At 45.7% G+C, this 17938-nt stretch overlaps 1 protein-coding gene across 10 annotated transcripts in view; it reads right to left on the bottom strand.

Annotated features, from left to right (window-relative positions):
• Nucleotides 1-17938, bottom strand: part of PHACTR1 (phosphatase and actin regulator 1) — a 557340-nt gene that overhangs the window by 243043 nt on the left and 296359 nt on the right. Inside the window, exon 1 of one of the 10 annotated variants that reach the window (XM_032424841.1) lies at nt 10272-10559. The exons of the other annotated variants lie outside the window; for them this stretch is intronic. Coding sequence (XP_032280732.1) covers nt 10272-10521 — 250 coding nt within the window. The 5' untranslated portion in view covers nt 10522-10559. Of the gene's footprint in view, nt 1-10271; nt 10560-17938 lie in introns of those variants that run through there. 10 annotated transcript variants of the gene reach the window in all.

Below are 17938 nucleotides of genomic sequence, written 5' to 3'. Positions count from 1 at the left end.
TGGGATCAAGCCCAGTGTTGAGCTCCACACTCAGTGGGGAATCTGCTTGAGGATTCTCTCTCTCCCTCTGTCCCACCCCCAACCCCATTCCTTTAAATAATTTTATTTTTTATTTTTTTTTAATTTTTTTTTTAATTTTATTTTTTAAGATTTTATTTATTTATTTGAGAGAGAGAGAGAGCGCAAGAGGGGGTAGGGTTAGAGGGAGAAGCAGACTCCCCGCCGAGCAGGGAGCCCGATGTGGGACTCGATCCCGGGACTCCGGGATCATGACCTGAGCCGAAGGCAGTCGCTTAACCAACTGAGCCACCCAGGCACCCTAAATAATTTTATTTTTTAAAGGCAGGAGGCATCACACGTCTTGGTTTCAAACTATATTACAAAGCTATAGTAATCAAAACAGTATGGTACTGGCACAAAAGCAGATATACAGATCAATGGAACAGAATAGTGAGTCCAGAAAAAAAAAAAATGCATATATGGTCAATTAATTATGACAAAGGAGACAATATACAACAGAGGAAATGATCATCTTTTCAAGAAATGGTGTTGGGAAAACTGGACAGCCACATGCAAAAGGATGAAACTAGACCATAGTCTTACACCTCACACAAAAATCAACTCAAAATGCATTAAAGACTTGAATGGAAGTCCTAAAACCATAAAACTCCCAGAAGAAAAGATAGGAAATAAGTTCCTTGACATAGATCTTGGCAGTGATTTTTTTTTTTTTTTTTTGGATTTTACACCAAAAGCAAAAAACAAGCAAAAATAAACTATTGGGACTATATCAAACTAAAAGGAAAAAAAAAAAAAAAGCTTCTGCACAGCAATGGAAGTCATCAGCAAAATGAAAAGGCAATCTATGAAATGGGAGAAAATATTTGCAAATCATATATCCAATGAGGGGTTAATATCCAAAATATATAAAGAATTCACACAACTCAATGGCAAAAAAGCAAATAATCCGATTAAAAAATGGGCAGAGGATCTGAATAGATATTTTTCCAAGGAAGACTCAAAATGGCCAACAGGTACATAAAAAGGTGCTCAACATCACTCATCATCAGGACAATGCAAACCAAAACCACAATGAGCAATCACCTCACACCTCTTAGAATGGCTATTGTCTTAAACCAGCAAACAAAGAAATAACAAGTGTTGGTGAGGATCTGGAGAAAAGACAACCCTTGTGTACTGTTGGTGGGAATTTAAATTGGTGCAGTTATTACAGAAAAAACAGTATGGAGGTTCTTCAATAAATTAAAAATAGAATTACCATATGATCCAGCTATCCAAAGGAAATATAGGCAGGATATTGACAAGATATTTGCATATCCATGTTCCCTGCAGCATTATTCAGGATAGCCATGAGGTGGAAGCAACCTAATTGTCTATCAATGGATGAATGGATAAAGATGTGGTATATACACATTGGAATATTATTCAGCCGAGAGAAAGAAGGATACCCTGCCATTTGCAGCAACACAGAGGTATCTTGAGAGCAATCTGCTAAGCGAAATACACCAGGCAAAGACAAATACTGCATGGTATCACTTCTAGGGAGCAACTTGTTTTAAAGTGAAATTGTGGGGTGCCCGGGTGGCTCAGTAGGTTAAGCATCTACCTTCAGCTCAGGTCATGATCCCAGGGTCCTGGGATCCAGCCCCAGGTCGGGATCCCTGCTCAGCAGGATCCCTGCTTCTCCTTCTCCCTCTGCCCCTCCCCCTGCTTGTGCACTCTCTCTCCCTCTCTCCCTCAAATGAATAAATAAAATCTTTAATTTTAAAAAGCATTTAAAAAGTGAAATTGATAGACACAGAATAGAAAAGTGGTAGCCAGGGACTGGGGATGGAGGGAGGAGCATAGGGAGAGGTTGGTAAAAGGATTTGGACTCTCCGCTAGAAGATGACTAAGGTCTGAGGAGCTAATGTAAAACATGAGGACCACAGCTGATAACACTGTTATATAACTGAAATTTACTAAGGAGAGTAGAACTTAAACATTCTCACAGAAGAAAGGTAAATAGGAGGGTGATGATGTGTTAACTGGATGGAGGGACTCTTTTCACAATGTATATCAAATCATCACAACATGCACTTTAAGTATCTTACAATTGTTTTATCAATTTTGGCCTGAAATTTAAAAAAAAAACCAGCGAATATAAAAAAAAAATTTAAGAGGCGCCTGGATGGCTAAGTTGGTTAAGTGTCCGACTCTTGATTTCAGCTCAGGTCATAATCTCAGGCTGGTGGGATCGAGCCCTGAGTCAGGCTCCGTGCTGGGCATGGAACCTACTTAGGATTTGCTCTCCCTCTCCTTCTGCTCCTCCCCTCCCTTTTCTACCTCTCTCTCTCTCAAGAAAAATAAATAAATAAAAGGAAAAAAAAAATTTTTAAGCTGTTAAAATCTTCCAAGGGCTCTTGCATCCTATCATAGCACATGTCCCAGCTCCTTGGCATGATAGCCAAGACCCTTCCTGATGGACCTCTACCCATTTCTCCAGGCTCCAGTCTACCTTCCTATGCATGCTCCACTCCAGTCAGGTCATATCAAACTACTATCCCTGCAGTCACTTTAATATATATTTATTGAATAGATAAAAAAATTAATTGATTTACATGTATATTCTTAGGTTGAACACATTTTTTTTTAAAGCGCCTAACATCTTTGTACTGTTCTAGGTACTAGAGACACAGCAGTGAAGAGCAGAGATGAGACAGACCCGTGCCCTGAGCAGTGTACAACTGGTGCCCTCTCCCTGAGCCTCTTAACCTTTTTCTGTCTCTGCTCTTGGTCCTGCCAGAGAGACACTTTCCCTCGGGCATCTCTGCCAGACCACTGCTATGCACCCACCATAACTGAGCTCAAGCGCCATCTCCTCCCATCTGGCCTCGCTGGCCTTCATTCTCAAGAAGAATGAGTCCCCACCTGGGTGTCCGTAGCATCCTTAGCCTATAGCTCCACATGGCAATGTCCCTTGCTAGACTGCGAGCTCCTCTCAGAGCAGAAACTCCTCCTTTATTTCACACATCAAGTTCACTGCCACCATCAATGCTTGTTAGACCGTGTTCTAGCTTTCCTCTGGCCTCAGATGTAGAAACACCATGACTGCAAAGCCCCCCCCATCACATAGTTTCTTCCACGTGGTCTGCTGCTAGCATTCTGGCTGGGCTGTCTCCACTGTTCAGGTCTTTGTTTCCAACCCAACTACTGGATTCTCGTTTAGCTCCTTGTTGCCTTACCCAGAACTTTGCAACTTCTGCCTCTTTGGCCTTTTCTCCCCTACCGACCTTCTGGTTGAAGGGAAGCTCATCCCCTCTCCTCCCCCAGGTCCTCCGGCGGCAACAAGGATCTCATCACAAAGCCCAGCTGGCACAGACCTGGGAGCTGCCAGAAGCCACTCCCAACCGGCTCGTCCCTCTCCTCCTTTCAGATAGGGCTTAAAACTCCAAACACCTGGGGCGCCTGGGCCGCTCGCTCGGTTAATCATCCAACTCTTGATTTTGGCTCAGGTCATGATCTCAGGGTCGTGAGATCAAGCCCTATGTTGGGCTCCACACTGAGCAAGGAGCCTGCTTAAGATTCTCTCCCTCCCTCTCTCCCTGTCCCTCCCCGGCTAGCTCACTCCCTCGGCTCTCAACAAAACCCAAAAACTCTATACACCTACAAGTGTTTTCCATTCATATGAATTACCAAACTGCAGAAATGAATGTTTGGGGCTAGTAAACAAGTATCGAGCCCTCCTCCCACCAATATGGTTTTATGTGTATATTTTCTCTATTAATCCTTTTTATCTCCTTTAGACGTGGGTATATTTCAAGCTATAGATTTCACAAATATTTTTAGCCTCTCTTTTCCTAAATGAAGTATTTATAGATGTCGTCTGTAAAGCATCAGAAGATATTAAAATGGAAGGGGAAATTATTAGTAAAATCACATATAATTTCAAAGCTTTGCTAAAAATAAGGCCAACGGACTTTGAATTGCTGGTGTTCCTGGGGCTTTTTAGGAGTCCGTAACAGCATCACAGGATCTTGGTCTCTTGACACTTAGACTGCTTAAGGTCTTGAAACACCCTTTCTCTTGTCTGGTCCTTGCCTCGGCACTGCCAGCAACACCATCATAAAAACCCACTCACATGTGCTTCCATACAATACAGGAGCGGGGCAATGTGGGTGATAAATTTAGAGGGGCTTATGGTCCTTTTCTCTCTACTTTTGTCTATGTGTACAATGTTCCATAATGATAGTTTTAAAAAGGTAATTTGTTCATACCACCTCTGCTTAAAAACCCGTGTGCAAGTGCGCCTGGGTGGCTCAGTCGATTAAGTGTCTGACTCTTGGTTTTGGCTCAGGTCATGATCTCAGGGTCGTGGGATCAAGTCCCACATCAGGCTCTCTGTTCAGTGGGGAGTCTGCTTGAGATTCCCTCGCCCTCACCCTCTGCCCTTCCCCCTGCTTGCATGCATTCTAAATAAATAAGTGAATGAATGAATGAATGAATGAATAAAATCTTTAAAACAAACAAGGAAACAAGAAAGCCCTGTGCAGCCTCCGGGGATCACAGGATGGGATCCGAACTCCATAAACCGTCCCAGGATTTTCCTGACCTCCCTCGTGCCCAAGGTGGGACTGACCACGCTCTCCTTTCTGCCTTTAAAACGATACCCTTCTCTCTCAAACCCTTTTTTTTTTTTTTTTTTTTAAAGATTTTATTTATTTATTTGACAGAGAGACACACAGCAAGAGAGGGAACACAAGCAGGGGGAGTGGAAGAGGAAGAAGCAGGCTTCCCGCTGAGCAGGGAGCCCTATGCGGGGCTCGATCCCAAGATCCTGGGATCATGACCTGAGCCGAAGGCAGACGCTTAACGACTGAGCCACCCAGGCGCCCCTCAAACACTTTTAAAACTTCTGCACACGCCTTGTCTACCGATCTCCCTGTACTCCTTTATACGGTATTTGAGGGCAAAGACCATAAGGTCTTACTGATTTTTATATTCCTAATACTTAACTTGGCACATAAAAAAACTTCACAAACATATTGCTGGGAGAAAATGAATTGCCTCGACATATGTTTCCAAACGAAGTCATGTCACTTCCCGCCCCTGTGACATTTCACAAATTCTACCTGCTGAACTTCTCCCCTTTCCCGAACAAGCTGTGCTCTTTTACAGCTTCAATCGTTGTGTGTGGTTTCTCCATTACCGAAAGGACTCCTCTGTGGTGTCCTACTTCAAATATATCACCTCCTCTAGGAAGCCCTCCTGCTTTACTCACACAGTTAACTGCTTCCTCGGAGAATTAGACAGTTTACTTGCTGCTGCGCCCACTAACGTCCGGGCTCTTCAACTCATCAACTGGCTGTTGTACTCAGCCGAGGGGGCCCTGCACATCCAAGCTGCTGATTTTATAAATTATACAAGAATCAGTCAACAACTCCATCGTGTGAGAACATGATACTCTAACAGAGCTGTAGGAGCCCATTAACTGCATTAGAACTCCCCGCTCCATACACTCGTCCCAACATCCTAAGCCCTTCCTCACCTCTCCTCCCTACGGCTTGAGCAAGTGCCCTTCTTCTCGGGGTGACACACAACCCCTACACTCCGCTGCAGTGAGAACACTTCCTAGCCTCTCCTGACCCTAAGGAAGCACTTTCCAGCGTCTATCCCTTGCTTCAGGCCAAGTCCTCCAGCCTCTGAGTGTCCATCGGGCCCCTGCCCATAAAATTCTCTAGCTACTACTTCTTTCAGCTCCTGGCCCTCCTCACGGAGAACCAACGGGATCTCATCTTGCCCATGTTTTTTGATAACGCAACAGACCAAAAAAACGCTTAGTCATTGTAAATTTAGATCCACACGTGAGTCCTTTTACCTAGAACATGCTGGTCGTGATCGTTAAAGCTTTAAAACAACAAAATACTTTTGACCTGTGCAATGCTGAAGGGGCTCTTCCCCAGTCTCCTTTTCACTTCACTTGCTTTATTAGAAATACAGGTTTTAGGCGCGCCTGGGTGGCTCAGTCGGTTAAGTGTCTGCCTTTGGTTCAGGTCGGGGTCCCGGGGATGGAGGCCCACAGTGGGCTCCCTGCTCAGCGGGGAGCCTGCTTCTCCCTCTCCCTCTGCTTGTGCTCTCTCTCCCTCTCTCTCAAATAAATAAAATCATAAAAAAAAAAAAAAGAAATATAGGTTTTAACTGTTAAATATAGAGTAGAATGAGTGCTTTCATTTTGGACCCAATCCAAGGAAGAGGCCAAGCAGCGCAGGAGCACAGGAAAAACCCAAGACGAAATTGGACTCGGTGGTAATAATTAATACAAATGATAGTAATCACAGCTAGTGTATCTTGAGCACCTTCTCTTGCCCGGCACTATGCTAAATGCTTTGTGCCAGTTATCTCATTAATCCACACAGTTCCATACATAAGCTAATATTGTGGTGCCCTACAGCCACCCAACTAGTGGGGCGGCCGGGATCCAGTCTTAGACTAGAATCTGCCTCCTTCATGAAGGAACAGGGTCTGCTAGCAGCCCTGACACCAAGGGGTGATTAGGTCACGGAGGACTGCTCATCTAATCATGATGCACCTCAATTTTCTCATCTGCAAGATGAAGCGTTTGACCCACAGAAACCCAAACGGTGTTCTCTTCCAAAAGGCTGTCTTGCTGGATGAGCCCTACAGTCATTAACAGGAACAATGGTCACTCCAAAAGTTCGCACTGGAATTCACGAGAAAACATGGTGTTTGTAATCCTAAAACGAAATTCGGAAATGTGTCTGGTGAGTCAATGGATTTGTGAATTTCTCTATGAATATCTGAATAGAAATCATTTAGTAAAATGAAGGCAACCTTGACATATTGATTAATCACACGTGAAAGGCATTGAGTAGCAGCTGTAATCAATAGATCTTATTTCTAAATCTATCATTTGGTTACTTCTAAAATACGCCACAGGATAGAAGCTTCAAAATATTTCTAAAGTGTTTTAAAATGTTAAAATCTTATTTCTATTAAAATTACTTGAAATTACATCTTAGTAATGATTAATGATGTTGTTGTTCCTATGATAATCCCTCACTATTAATAGACTTAAAAGGAATTCAAATGAGAATAGAAAATATGTGTAAAATTATATCCAGAAATACTTTGCCTTCTAGAATAGATTCCTCCCTGAAGTTGATTTTTAACTATTTGTAAATTAAATCATATTCTTGTATTGACTTCCACTGGAAGTCCTGTGATGACTTAGCCATGTTTCTTGTAGCTTTACAATGTACATTACTTCTAATCCAATTAGTTAAAAGTTTTTCTCCCTCTGTTCCTACCAGTTCCAGCTTCTCTGTCAAGTAGATAAGGCAGATAAAAAAAATTTACGTGTACTCGGGAATTCTGCAATTCCTTCTAATTCCATATCCTAATAAACCTGGCCTATTGGGACTGCATCTGTATATAATACATGCACATCAGAGTACCTAACTTTCTATATTCAGTGTGGGTGACACTAAAAAAAAGCAATTTGATGGCATGGTGGAAAGCACCTTGATTTTAAAGACAGACAAGGGTCTGAATTTTTGTTCTACCCTGTCCTTGCTCTGTGTACTTGGCCTTTAGCACCGAAATGCCATAGAAACTTGTTTCCTGATTTGAAAATGGTTTCAGTAAGGTAACCAAAACAGCAAAAATTTCTGAAAGAGACAAACCTGTATTTGACCATTAACGGTGAATTGTATTCTACCATTTTTTTAAAAATAGAAGGTTACTTAAAATAAGGTCAGCAAAGCATCTTTAATACTAGCTAGTGGACACCAGGAACATCCCCCCCCCCCCAAACACTCTTAAGTAAAATGCAAATTGCTAAAATGTAATTTCACCCTTAATATATGTTCAACTAGCCAGGAATATTTTTTTCTTTTAAGGTGTACTCTTTATTAGCCAAATATTTTTAGTTATAGGTTGCCTTTACACTGCAAGTTATTAAAATTTGCTTTTAAATCTGTTTAAAATAACTGCCATCTTTATATATATAAAGAAAGAGAGAGAGGGTCAGTGAGCAAGGTCTCTGTAAAATTCTGCCTGTGTCAACTTTCAAGCAAAGGCTTTCCAGCTGGACCAGAATTTTCCTTGGTTGCGGCTAATTGGCCTCCTCAGCGCTGAGACCAGACACATTGATGGTGTCGAACACGATGCAAGAAACCTCCTCCTCTGTGGAGCCCTACCAAATCTGTTTGTGTGACTATAATCTTTACTACACATTCCTCCCAAAGAGCTAACTCTCCTGGCAAACAGAAAAGAGTCTTCGAATTGGAAATAGCGTCTAGAGAACTTATCTAACAGAACACTCACTCCTGACAAACCATCAGGCAAGGTTAATCTTTGCAGAAAGTGAAATCTGAACTTCCCTGCCTTTGACAGTGGGGGGTACAGCTCCGGGCTCTGGCCCTACAAGCAGAAGGGTTCAACTCCCGACCTATTTCACCGATTGAAGGGAGTGCACCACACACCAGCAAGGCAGGATGAGCCGTGTCCGAGGTCTCCCCTATACAAGAATCCTCTGAATTAAATACTTTGGTGGCATCAGAGGATATGTGAACATCCACTGGTAGCTCCTTAAGACATTCCAGAGCGTGTGGGACTGGAAAGATGATGCAGGTTACCAGCAGAAATCTGTGCTGGAGGCGAAAATCCATGCCTGCCTCCCCTCCCCCCAACCATGTACACCAGTGACAGTGTGCATAACCACACATCCTTGAGTGCAGACAGCCCTTTCCCTACCATAGCGACCTTTAGAGCTCCTAATTTAAATAAACTCCCAAGGCTGTGGAAGCAGCCCACGTGGGGAGCAATACAGTCAACACAGTGATTCATTTAATAAATACTTTAGCCCGCATTTCATGCTCGATTACATTATATGGTAAAAGTCTGGCTTTGCATCATCCTATTCATCCATGTACATTGCAGGAGTGTCATCAGTTTACACAGTAACCAAAGGACCAAACACATGTGGGTAAGCGTGTGCTTCTCATAAAAGGACATCCTCCCCCACACGGATCGGGAGCAGCACTGGTGTGCCCTACTATGGCCCCAGTGTTCCTCCTGGATGCCTAGTGTCATCCCCCATGGCCTCTCTTACAGTTTAATCAAAGAAAAGTATAATCACACTGGCGGGACTCTAATTTTGAAGAGACGTTGGCCAAGCCGCCGTCACTTCATTGCTGGGCACTTCAGAGGCCCACCGCGAACCGGAGGGATCCTCGTTAATACCAGTTCTTCCAAAGGGAACGAGCTAACCCCGCCTGGTTGCTAGGAAAATCTGCCTGCCCAAGCAGGTGGGAGTGTCAGCCAGGCCCTGAGCTCCTGGCTGGCCAGCATGCTGCTAATGCTTGCCCTGCAAAATCTGCTGCCTGAAACTTTTCTGCGACCTTCACCGGCCCTCCGGAGTCGGCTCCGTGAGCTGCTTCGGAACCGCCCCGGAGGCTCCAGCGAAATGTACAGGCGCATCCACATCTGCAGAGGCTTCCGCCTGGTCCACGCCGAGCTGTCCCTCGTTCCTGGCTCCCTCAGCCCGGAGTCGCTGGCAGCCCGGCACCCCTTTCACCGCCCCACTTCAGATCGAATCTGGGGGAGCTCCTGGGCTCACACACGCACAGGCTCACCTGGAAGAAGCCGCTGCAAACCCCTCCCCCACCTCCCACATTTTGGCCATTAGGCATCGTTCCAAGAGGGGCCAGCAGCTGCGCTCCAAAAATCACAGCCATGTTTTACTCTAAACAGAAATCATTCAGGAACTCCACAAGTCTCCAGGGCGCTGGGCGCTGTGACCGAGGCCAAACCGCCTCTCCAAAGTGAACCCACCCGCACCCCACATCTGTCACGCAGCCCAGCAAAGCCTATCATAACGCAAGGGTGGGAGGGAGAATAGCTAAGAAGACCAGAAAGCTAGGAAAAGCAGGTGTAACCACCTTTTTAAAGCTAATACTGCGATCCCTGACAACCCCCCTCCCCCAAACCCCATCTTCCCAGGAGAAAATCCCAGAACTGTCCGTTTAACTGTTTGAAACCCCTCATTTGAGGGAGCACATACACCAATGGTATATGCTCGGATGCGGTCCGGGTTTGGTTCGGGGCAGCACTCGGCAAAGTGCCGGGCAGGCGGATGTCCCCGCAGTTCTCCAGGCGGAGACGCCGGCGGCGCCCCGAAACTGGGGACCAGCCGCGCCACCTCCCCGCCTCCCGCGCTCGCCGCCGCCCCGACGGGCCCCAGCACTCACCGTCCCGGGCGTCCTCCCCCCGACTGCAGTTGCTGCAAATGTGTTTGATCTCCTTGCCCAGTTGACAATGGATCACAAAGGACACGTTGTTGTTGTTGGGGGCGGGCTCCTTCAGGGGCTTCATCTTCAGCAAATAAAAAGCTTTCTTTTGGGGTCTCTGGGCGCTCGCTGCTGGCACCGCGCCCTCCCTGCAGCGCGGCAAGCGGAGCGCAAACCTCCCCAGCTCCGCGGCGCGCGTGGGCTCCGCCATCCGGCCCCCGGGCGCCCCGGGCCGGGCGCCGCTCGGGCCCCCGCGCGCTGCCACCCGCGCCCCGCCGCCCCGGCCAGCATGCCCCCGCCCGGCCCCGCACCCGCGTCTCTACGGCATCGCGACCGCCGCGGGGCGGGTCAGGCGAAGGCGCCGAAAGGGTCTTGACCTCGCCGACCTCGCCGCCCGAGCCAATCCGAATCCCGCGGCCCGAGGAGGGTTTCCGGGAGGCACTCCTCCGTCCCACCTGGGACGCGGCGCGCCCACCCGTCGCGCGGCCTCACGGGCACTGCCTCCCCCGGCAGCCCCACCCTCCGTACATCGCAGCACCGGCGATTTGCGCCTGCTGGGTTTTGCGGCTACCTTCGCTCGCTCTCGAGCTCCAGGGCAGAACGCCAGCCTCCTCCTCCCCCTTTTCTTCAAGCCTCGCGCTGCCAAATGAAAGCAAGATGTGCCACACCGAAGGCAGCCGCGCTCGAACCCTCGGGGTGCAAGCGCCTCTCTCGTGGGCCAGAACTAATTACCATTCCCCGGTGGGTCCAGCCCACAGCCCTTGACTTTTCACCGGAGCCGGCAACCTGTTAGGACCTAATTGATCTTTTCGCCCTCCATAAAAATTCCCCAACCTGAAGGGGGCCTTCCACCAGGATCGTTAAAACTTAGAGTAACAAGGACCAGAAAAGGCTGCTTTTAGCAAGCCTCAGAAACAACAACTTGCAACTCCGGGATCCCAGTTAATTTGGCTGAAGGTTCCCCAGCTGTTTTAGCACGGTAACTAAGGCTCAGCCAGGCGAATGACATCGATCGAGATTTCCAAAGACAGAACAGTGCCTTAAATAAGGCAGACCCATGGCTCAATGGTAATACCAGCTACAAGTTGAGTCTTTTTTGTTGTGCACTTTAAAAAAATAAATCACACTCTGTCTATTACAGTAATCTGGACTCAGATATTGGGAATCCTACATCACCTTCCAGAGAACTAAGGCTTGGAGAAGCCTCAAATCACAACCACCGTGGGTGCTTATTTAAAAAATAGAGATCTGGGGGCCCTAAGCACTGGGATTCTGGTTTAGTAAGTAAGTGTAGGGCCAGGAATCTGTAACTTTAACAAGCTCCCCCATCCCGGGGGGATCTTGATGCAAAGCATATAAAGTGAAACAGGTGCTTACAGCCTGGGGGGGGTCTCACTCGGAGCCTCTGTCTTCCCACCATACCTCATTCCTTGTGAGCCACAACCTTTGCCCTCCCCCGCCCCAATGAAATAGTGTCAGTTCATGGATGCATCACTGTTAATTGTTTCTAGGGACTTCCCCAAAGTTAATTTCATTAACACCCTGCGACTGATACTCCCACAAACGGCAGGTCACTGCTAGTCTCTCCTCCAACTGGGCAAACTCTACATGTACGGCTCCCCTCACAGGTAAAAGTGTCAACAGTCCACTGGGGGTATTAAATTACTGTGTTATAATAAGCTTCTGATCATTGCCATTCTACCACTCCATCATGGATACCACTTCTTATCTGCAAAATGTTCTGCCCAAATCAGCACATTCAGTTTCTTCTTCATTGCGTCATTAGGGACGTCAAGTGTCCAGTGTCATACCCTACTCTAGAGGTAGATGACAGAGACTGGAATTCACATGTTGGAGTTGTGCGCTCTTTAATTACTCCAGTCTCTCCCAGTGTCCACTGCGGCCTTCAGGGACCCCTCCCTTCCCACCTAGATTACCAGCCAAACCAGCTGCATGCAAATCTCACTGTATCTTCTCATGTCCGATTCATGTCACTCGCTAATTCTAAGCCTTATCTGAGAGATGGCAGAGGCCCCATTTGTTATGCTGGTGGAGTATATGACGGAATATACTGCATCATGTTATATGCAAACATTTGTTATTTTTCAAATCCTCAGATCCCTCCCCCAAACTGTATCACTTCTTAACTACCTCCTGAGAAAACAAAACACACATCTTGGGGCTCCTGGGTGGCTCAGTCGGTTAAGTGTCTCCCTTTGGCTCAGGTTGTGATCTCAGAGCCCCGCATCGGACTCCCTGCTCAGCGGGAAGTTTGCTTCTCCCTCTCCCTCTGCCTCTGCCCCCGACTCATGCTCGCTCTCTCTCGCTCTCTCTCTCAAATAAATAAATAAAATCTTTTTTAAAAAGAAAACACACATCTCTTCTTAAATGACTTTTTAAAATTGAATGCCTTTCCCCCCTTACTGCGTTCCTCACAGGTCAGAACAGGAGACCCACATAAACCCCAAATGGTCCTATTAAAACAACTAAGCCCCCTGCAATCTCTCATGCACTCACTGAATACTAAACCAGACCTCCAGGCTCCAGAAGTCTCTATTTTAAATGGCCAAGTGGCATAGCACAGAGAACATGGACACAACCACCAGCTTAGGCTCAAATATTAAAGGCGATGCCCTGCAGTTATGGGGGCTCTTTATTCAAATTAAAAAGACTAAGGTAGACCTCTGAGTGCAGACCTCTGAGTGCTATTTCCTTGGTTGGTGATCCATCTTCTTAAACTGCTTTTCCTGAGTCTGCAGCTTCTAACTGGCCACCTGTGGCTATTTATACTTAAATTGATTAAAATTAAATAAAATTAAATTTCAGTCCCTCACTTGTACCAGCCACAGGTCACGAGCCTGACAGTCACATGTACCTGGTCGCTACTGTATTAGACAGGGAAGATGGTGAAACATTTCCATCATCACTGAAAGTTCTATTAGACCACGCTGGTCTTAGAAGATGTAGGGATCTTAGTGTCTTAGGCTGAACTGGGAAGCTGAGAAGCACTGTCTCTTATTGCCACAACAGAAGGTGGGCGGAGAAAGGACTAGGATGGGATATACCTTTGTGCCGGCAGCAGTTTGGAAGGAGGATGTCTGTGTCTTGTGGCTCCCAGCACCGCCTTTCCTCTAACCCTCAGCAGGTAGCAGGGCAGATGTATACACTCGTGTCCGGCATTTTTTCTTGACCCTCTTCTCTACCTTGAGTGCTACCTCAGACGAAGCCTTCCTCTGATACCCATGACTATAATATCCCTAGAGCTCCCAATGCCAAGAGGTACCTTATACGGAACCTGGGTGTGTGTCATCCCAGAAGACACACCTGATCATTATGATCCTTGCAATGATGACTCAGCTCTATTGCTGCTATGGATAATCCTCTCCCTGTGTGGATAATGAAAGAAACTGATCATCAGAGAGCATTCTTGAAAAAAAAGAGAAGCTTTTTTTGGTGGGATTTCTTAATTTGAAAGGAGGGAAACAGTGAAGGGAAGGACAGTGCAGAACATTCTGCCACCTAAAACAGAGGTTCTCAATGCTGGGCCTCATGGAGCTTGCGTGGCATTTTTACCCACATGATCCAAGTGGGAAAGACTCCCCTGGGGTCACTCTCAGTGTCACTTAGCTGCATGGCAATCTTGTTCCCATTCCTTCTTTAGGATACACTGAACTTGTAGATCACCATCTTGAAACTTGTTTGGGGCTCTAAGACCTACTACTCAAAGTACAAATTCATAGGCCAGCTGATCCTGGTCACCTGGGAGCTTCGGAGAAATGCAGCATCTCAAGCTCTACTCCAGAACCTGCCTTTTAGCAAGACTTGCAGGTGATTGGGAGGCACATTAAGGTTTGAGAAGCATCCCCAAGGCATCAGCCCAGTAATAGTATTGTCTACCAGTGGAATACACAGTCTGCTTCCAAAGTAAATAGCAGATAGGACCCCTGATCCCACAGAGCTTAAAATTCAATAGGAGAGAGGATGCACTCAAGGAAAGGACATATAAGAATAACAGAATCGGGGCACCTGGGTGGCTCAGTCAGTTAAGCGTCTGACTCTTGGTTTCAGCTTAGGTCAAGATCTCAGGGTCGTGAGATTAAGCCCCGCCTCATTGGCTCTGCGCTCAGGGGGAGTCTTCTTGAGATTCTCTCTCTCCCTCTGCTCCTCCCCCTGCTCTCTTTCTATAAGTAAGTAAGTAAGTAAGTAAGTAAATAAATAAATAAATAAATAAAATCTTAAAAAAAAAAGAGTAACAGAACCCACCCAGCTGAAACATGTACAAATTTATAGCTAGGAGCAGCCAGGGAGAAATAGGCATTTAATATCTGAGAGGGAGCCATGTGTAAAGGGGATTCTGCAGTGATTAATGTGGAAGAGATGAAGCTGGTGAATCAAGAGGTCCCTGGGCAAGTCAGCCTGAGGCAGTTGGGGGTAGAGGGGTGGGGGCACAGGTGCTGGCCATGTGGAGGACATGCAAGGTCACAGGCTAAAAGGAGTTCATGGTGATGTGATAGGTGGGTGGGGCTCTAGAATGATCTTTAGCCTGGCAGGACGGTTACGCCCAGCAAGGCAGTGTGGGAAAATTGGGCTTTCCAGAAGATACCACCATGATGATGATGATGTGAAGGCAACTATAGCCCTTAAAATTCCCCAAGGCCAAATGGGAGAAACCGTGTATGATCAACCTGGAACTCAGATTTTGTTCTGCTTTCTGCTTGTCTCTGCCCACCCTACTTTTAATGCTCAACAGTTATTAGGCTTAAGGGAAGTCACAATCAAAGGGTAGAAATTTGGAAATGCTCATAAAGTGCTTTAACTCTTACGAAAAAGATAGACTAGAAATACAAAATATTAATGTCAACACAAGGCAAAGCAGTGGAACCATTCAGAGAGGTGTGCTTAAGTAAACATCACTACACGTATTAGATGTATAAAAAGATCAACATTTTTTTTTCCTCACCATTTTTCTCTTCAATTTATACTCAAGCTATCCATTACATTTTTTTTCCTGCTTCTGTCTCCTTTCTTTTTTTTTAAGTATTTTATTTTTAAGTAATCTCTATACCCCACATGGGGTGAGAACTTACAGCTCCAAGAATGAAGGTCATATGCTCTACCAACTAAGCCAGCCAGGCAACCCTTGTCTGTCTCCTTTCTTGCTCCTGTCATCCCCGTAGTGGGCTGAATGGTGGCCCACCAAAAGGTATATCCATGTTGACATGAAACACATGAATATATCTTTATTTGGAAAAAGGTTCTTTGTAGACGTAATGAAGTTAAAGATCTTGTTTTTCTTTCTTTCTTTCTTTTTTTAGAGAGAGCGAGCGTGCATGCTGGAGGGGGGGCGGTTGGCAGAGATAGGGAGAGAGGGAATCTTAAGCAGCTCCAACCTCAGCGTGGAGCCCGACACAGGGCTCGATCTCACAACCCTGAGATCACGACCTGAGCTGAAATATAAAGTCTGACGCTTAACCGACTGAGCCACCCAGGTGCCCCTGAAGTTAAGGATCTTGTAATGAGGAGATCATCCTGGATTATCTGGGCAGGCCGTGAATCCAATGCCAAGTGTCCTCGTGAAACCGAGGAGACACACACAAGTGACAGGTCAACACAGGCAGGAGAGGAAAAGGCAATGTAAAAACAGAGGCAAAGCCTGGAGTCGGGTAGTCCACAAGGAATGCCACAGTCACCAGAAGCTGGAAGAAGGTGAGGACTGGAATCTCCCCAAGAGCTTCTCAGGGGGTCATGGCCCCATCCCACACCTTAAATTTGGACTTGTGCTCTCCAGATCTGCGGGAGGGTAAGAATCTGTTGTTGTAAGCCATTAACTTTGTGGTAATGTGTGACAGCAGGCTAGAAAATTAATCCACTCCCTAAATATTAGCAATGTGTTAGATTTCTAATTTAAGAAAAAACATCTATTTTTTTTCTAAGTTTGATCTAAATGTGTACTATGTTAAAACCAGAACTGTAAGCTAATCTACAAAATACATATTTAAGAACAGGGTTAAAAATGACTTCCAAATGGTTTACGACACAGAATTGTGCACCACTCTTGCCACTCGTGTGTGTGTGTGTGTGTGTGTGTGTGTGTGTGTGGTTTCTGCTCCTGTCTTTACAGATGCTGGAATGGAAGGAGACTTTCATCAAGAAGGGGATACAGCTTCCAGGCTTTTTTATATTTAGTAGAATGCATTTGTATGCTGAGCAAGGAGACATGAGCAGAGCTGGCTGCAGGAGGCCAGTGAAAATTCCTTGGGAAACACAGGGACGTGTGAGGAGAGCTCATACTCAGCCTCGAGCACGGGTTTGGCTGTTGGCATCCTTGATACCTGGCATCTGTTCTAGTAGGTGGAGTATCCTTTCCGACTCTTACAAGTCCAGTTACTAAATATTTTGAATGTCACTCCTGTAGATAAATGGTAGAAAGCAGCTGCGTGACTGGCAAATTTTTATTCTCCTAAAAGAAGGGTTTCTCCCACAATGTTCTTCTTGAGAATGTGTTTTGGAGCCTACAGCAAACATTCTTCTGGATTTAGCTTTTCCCTTATTATTTCTTAATCGAACCTGGCAGGTTTTTGGTATGAGAGCCAGAGAGAAGTCCGTGGACAGTTGCTTTCTTTGAAGAGCCAACTTCATATGTCTGTTTTTAGAACTTGAGTTCTTAAAAATATAGTTGAGACATCTCAATGGTGTGAGTTTGTGTGTGCGCGTGTGTGTGTGTTTGTGGGATTTTTGTTTTGTTTTGTTTTAGCTAAGGCTTTGCTTTTTTTTTTTCCCCCTAAAACTGAATAGAGAGCAATTTTCCTTCTAGGCTTGTGGTGATTATGCTTACTAAGGGGTTGTTCTGTGCAAATTGTTCTACAAACACTTAGCAGATAGCAACCCGATGGGAAGGGAAGATTGGAAGCATTTAGACCAAACAGGTGGCGAAAGAGGTGATTTGAAGGACAACTACTATAGCTTGATTGCAGTGTTATCTGGCAATGTTTCTTTCTCTTTCTGCATTGCCGTGGATGGGAGGAGGACTGGAATGGTCTAGTTCTCAAGTCCAAAGAAGAGGATCTTTGACATGAAGTCAGAGTGCATCTAATCTTTGTGGCTGAGATGGAAAGTTCAGTCTGGTAGGACGTTTTCTGCAAAGTCTTATTACGTCAAGCATCCTGACAGTCTATATTGCTGATACCGAAGGAAGACTCTCAGTCTACGTTTTAAAATTTGGGATCAGGTATTTCTATTTATGTCCAGGGGAAGACAGGATAGAATAGGTAGAGGTTGAGAATTGTTAAAGATTAGGTTTTGTTTTTTTAAGATTTTATTTATTTGAGAGAGAGAGAGAGAACGCATGAGTGGGGGTGGGGGAGGGGAGGGGCAGCGGGAGAAAGAGACTCCCCACTGAGCCAGGAGACTGACCCAGGGTTCCATCGCAGGACCCTGAGATCATGACCTGAGCCGAAGTCAGACAATAACCTACTGAGCCACCCAGGCACCCTGAGAATTGTTAAAGATTAGTAAGTGAGAAGTCTGTTTTCCAAAGTAGTCCATATCTTTACAGTTTGCTCCAAATCATAAATCCCATATTAAATGAGATTTATAGCCATGTAAACAGAGCCTTAAGTTTCTTTTTA

This window comes from Phoca vitulina, unplaced genomic scaffold, assembly GCF_004348235.1.
Source record: "Phoca vitulina isolate PV1807 unplaced genomic scaffold, GSC_HSeal_1.0 scaffold31, whole genome shotgun sequence".
Lineage (NCBI taxonomy): Eukaryota > Metazoa > Chordata > Mammalia > Carnivora > Phocidae > Phoca > Phoca vitulina.
Note: the sequence above shows the minus strand (reverse complement) of the source record. Positions and strands in the feature narration are given on the sequence as shown.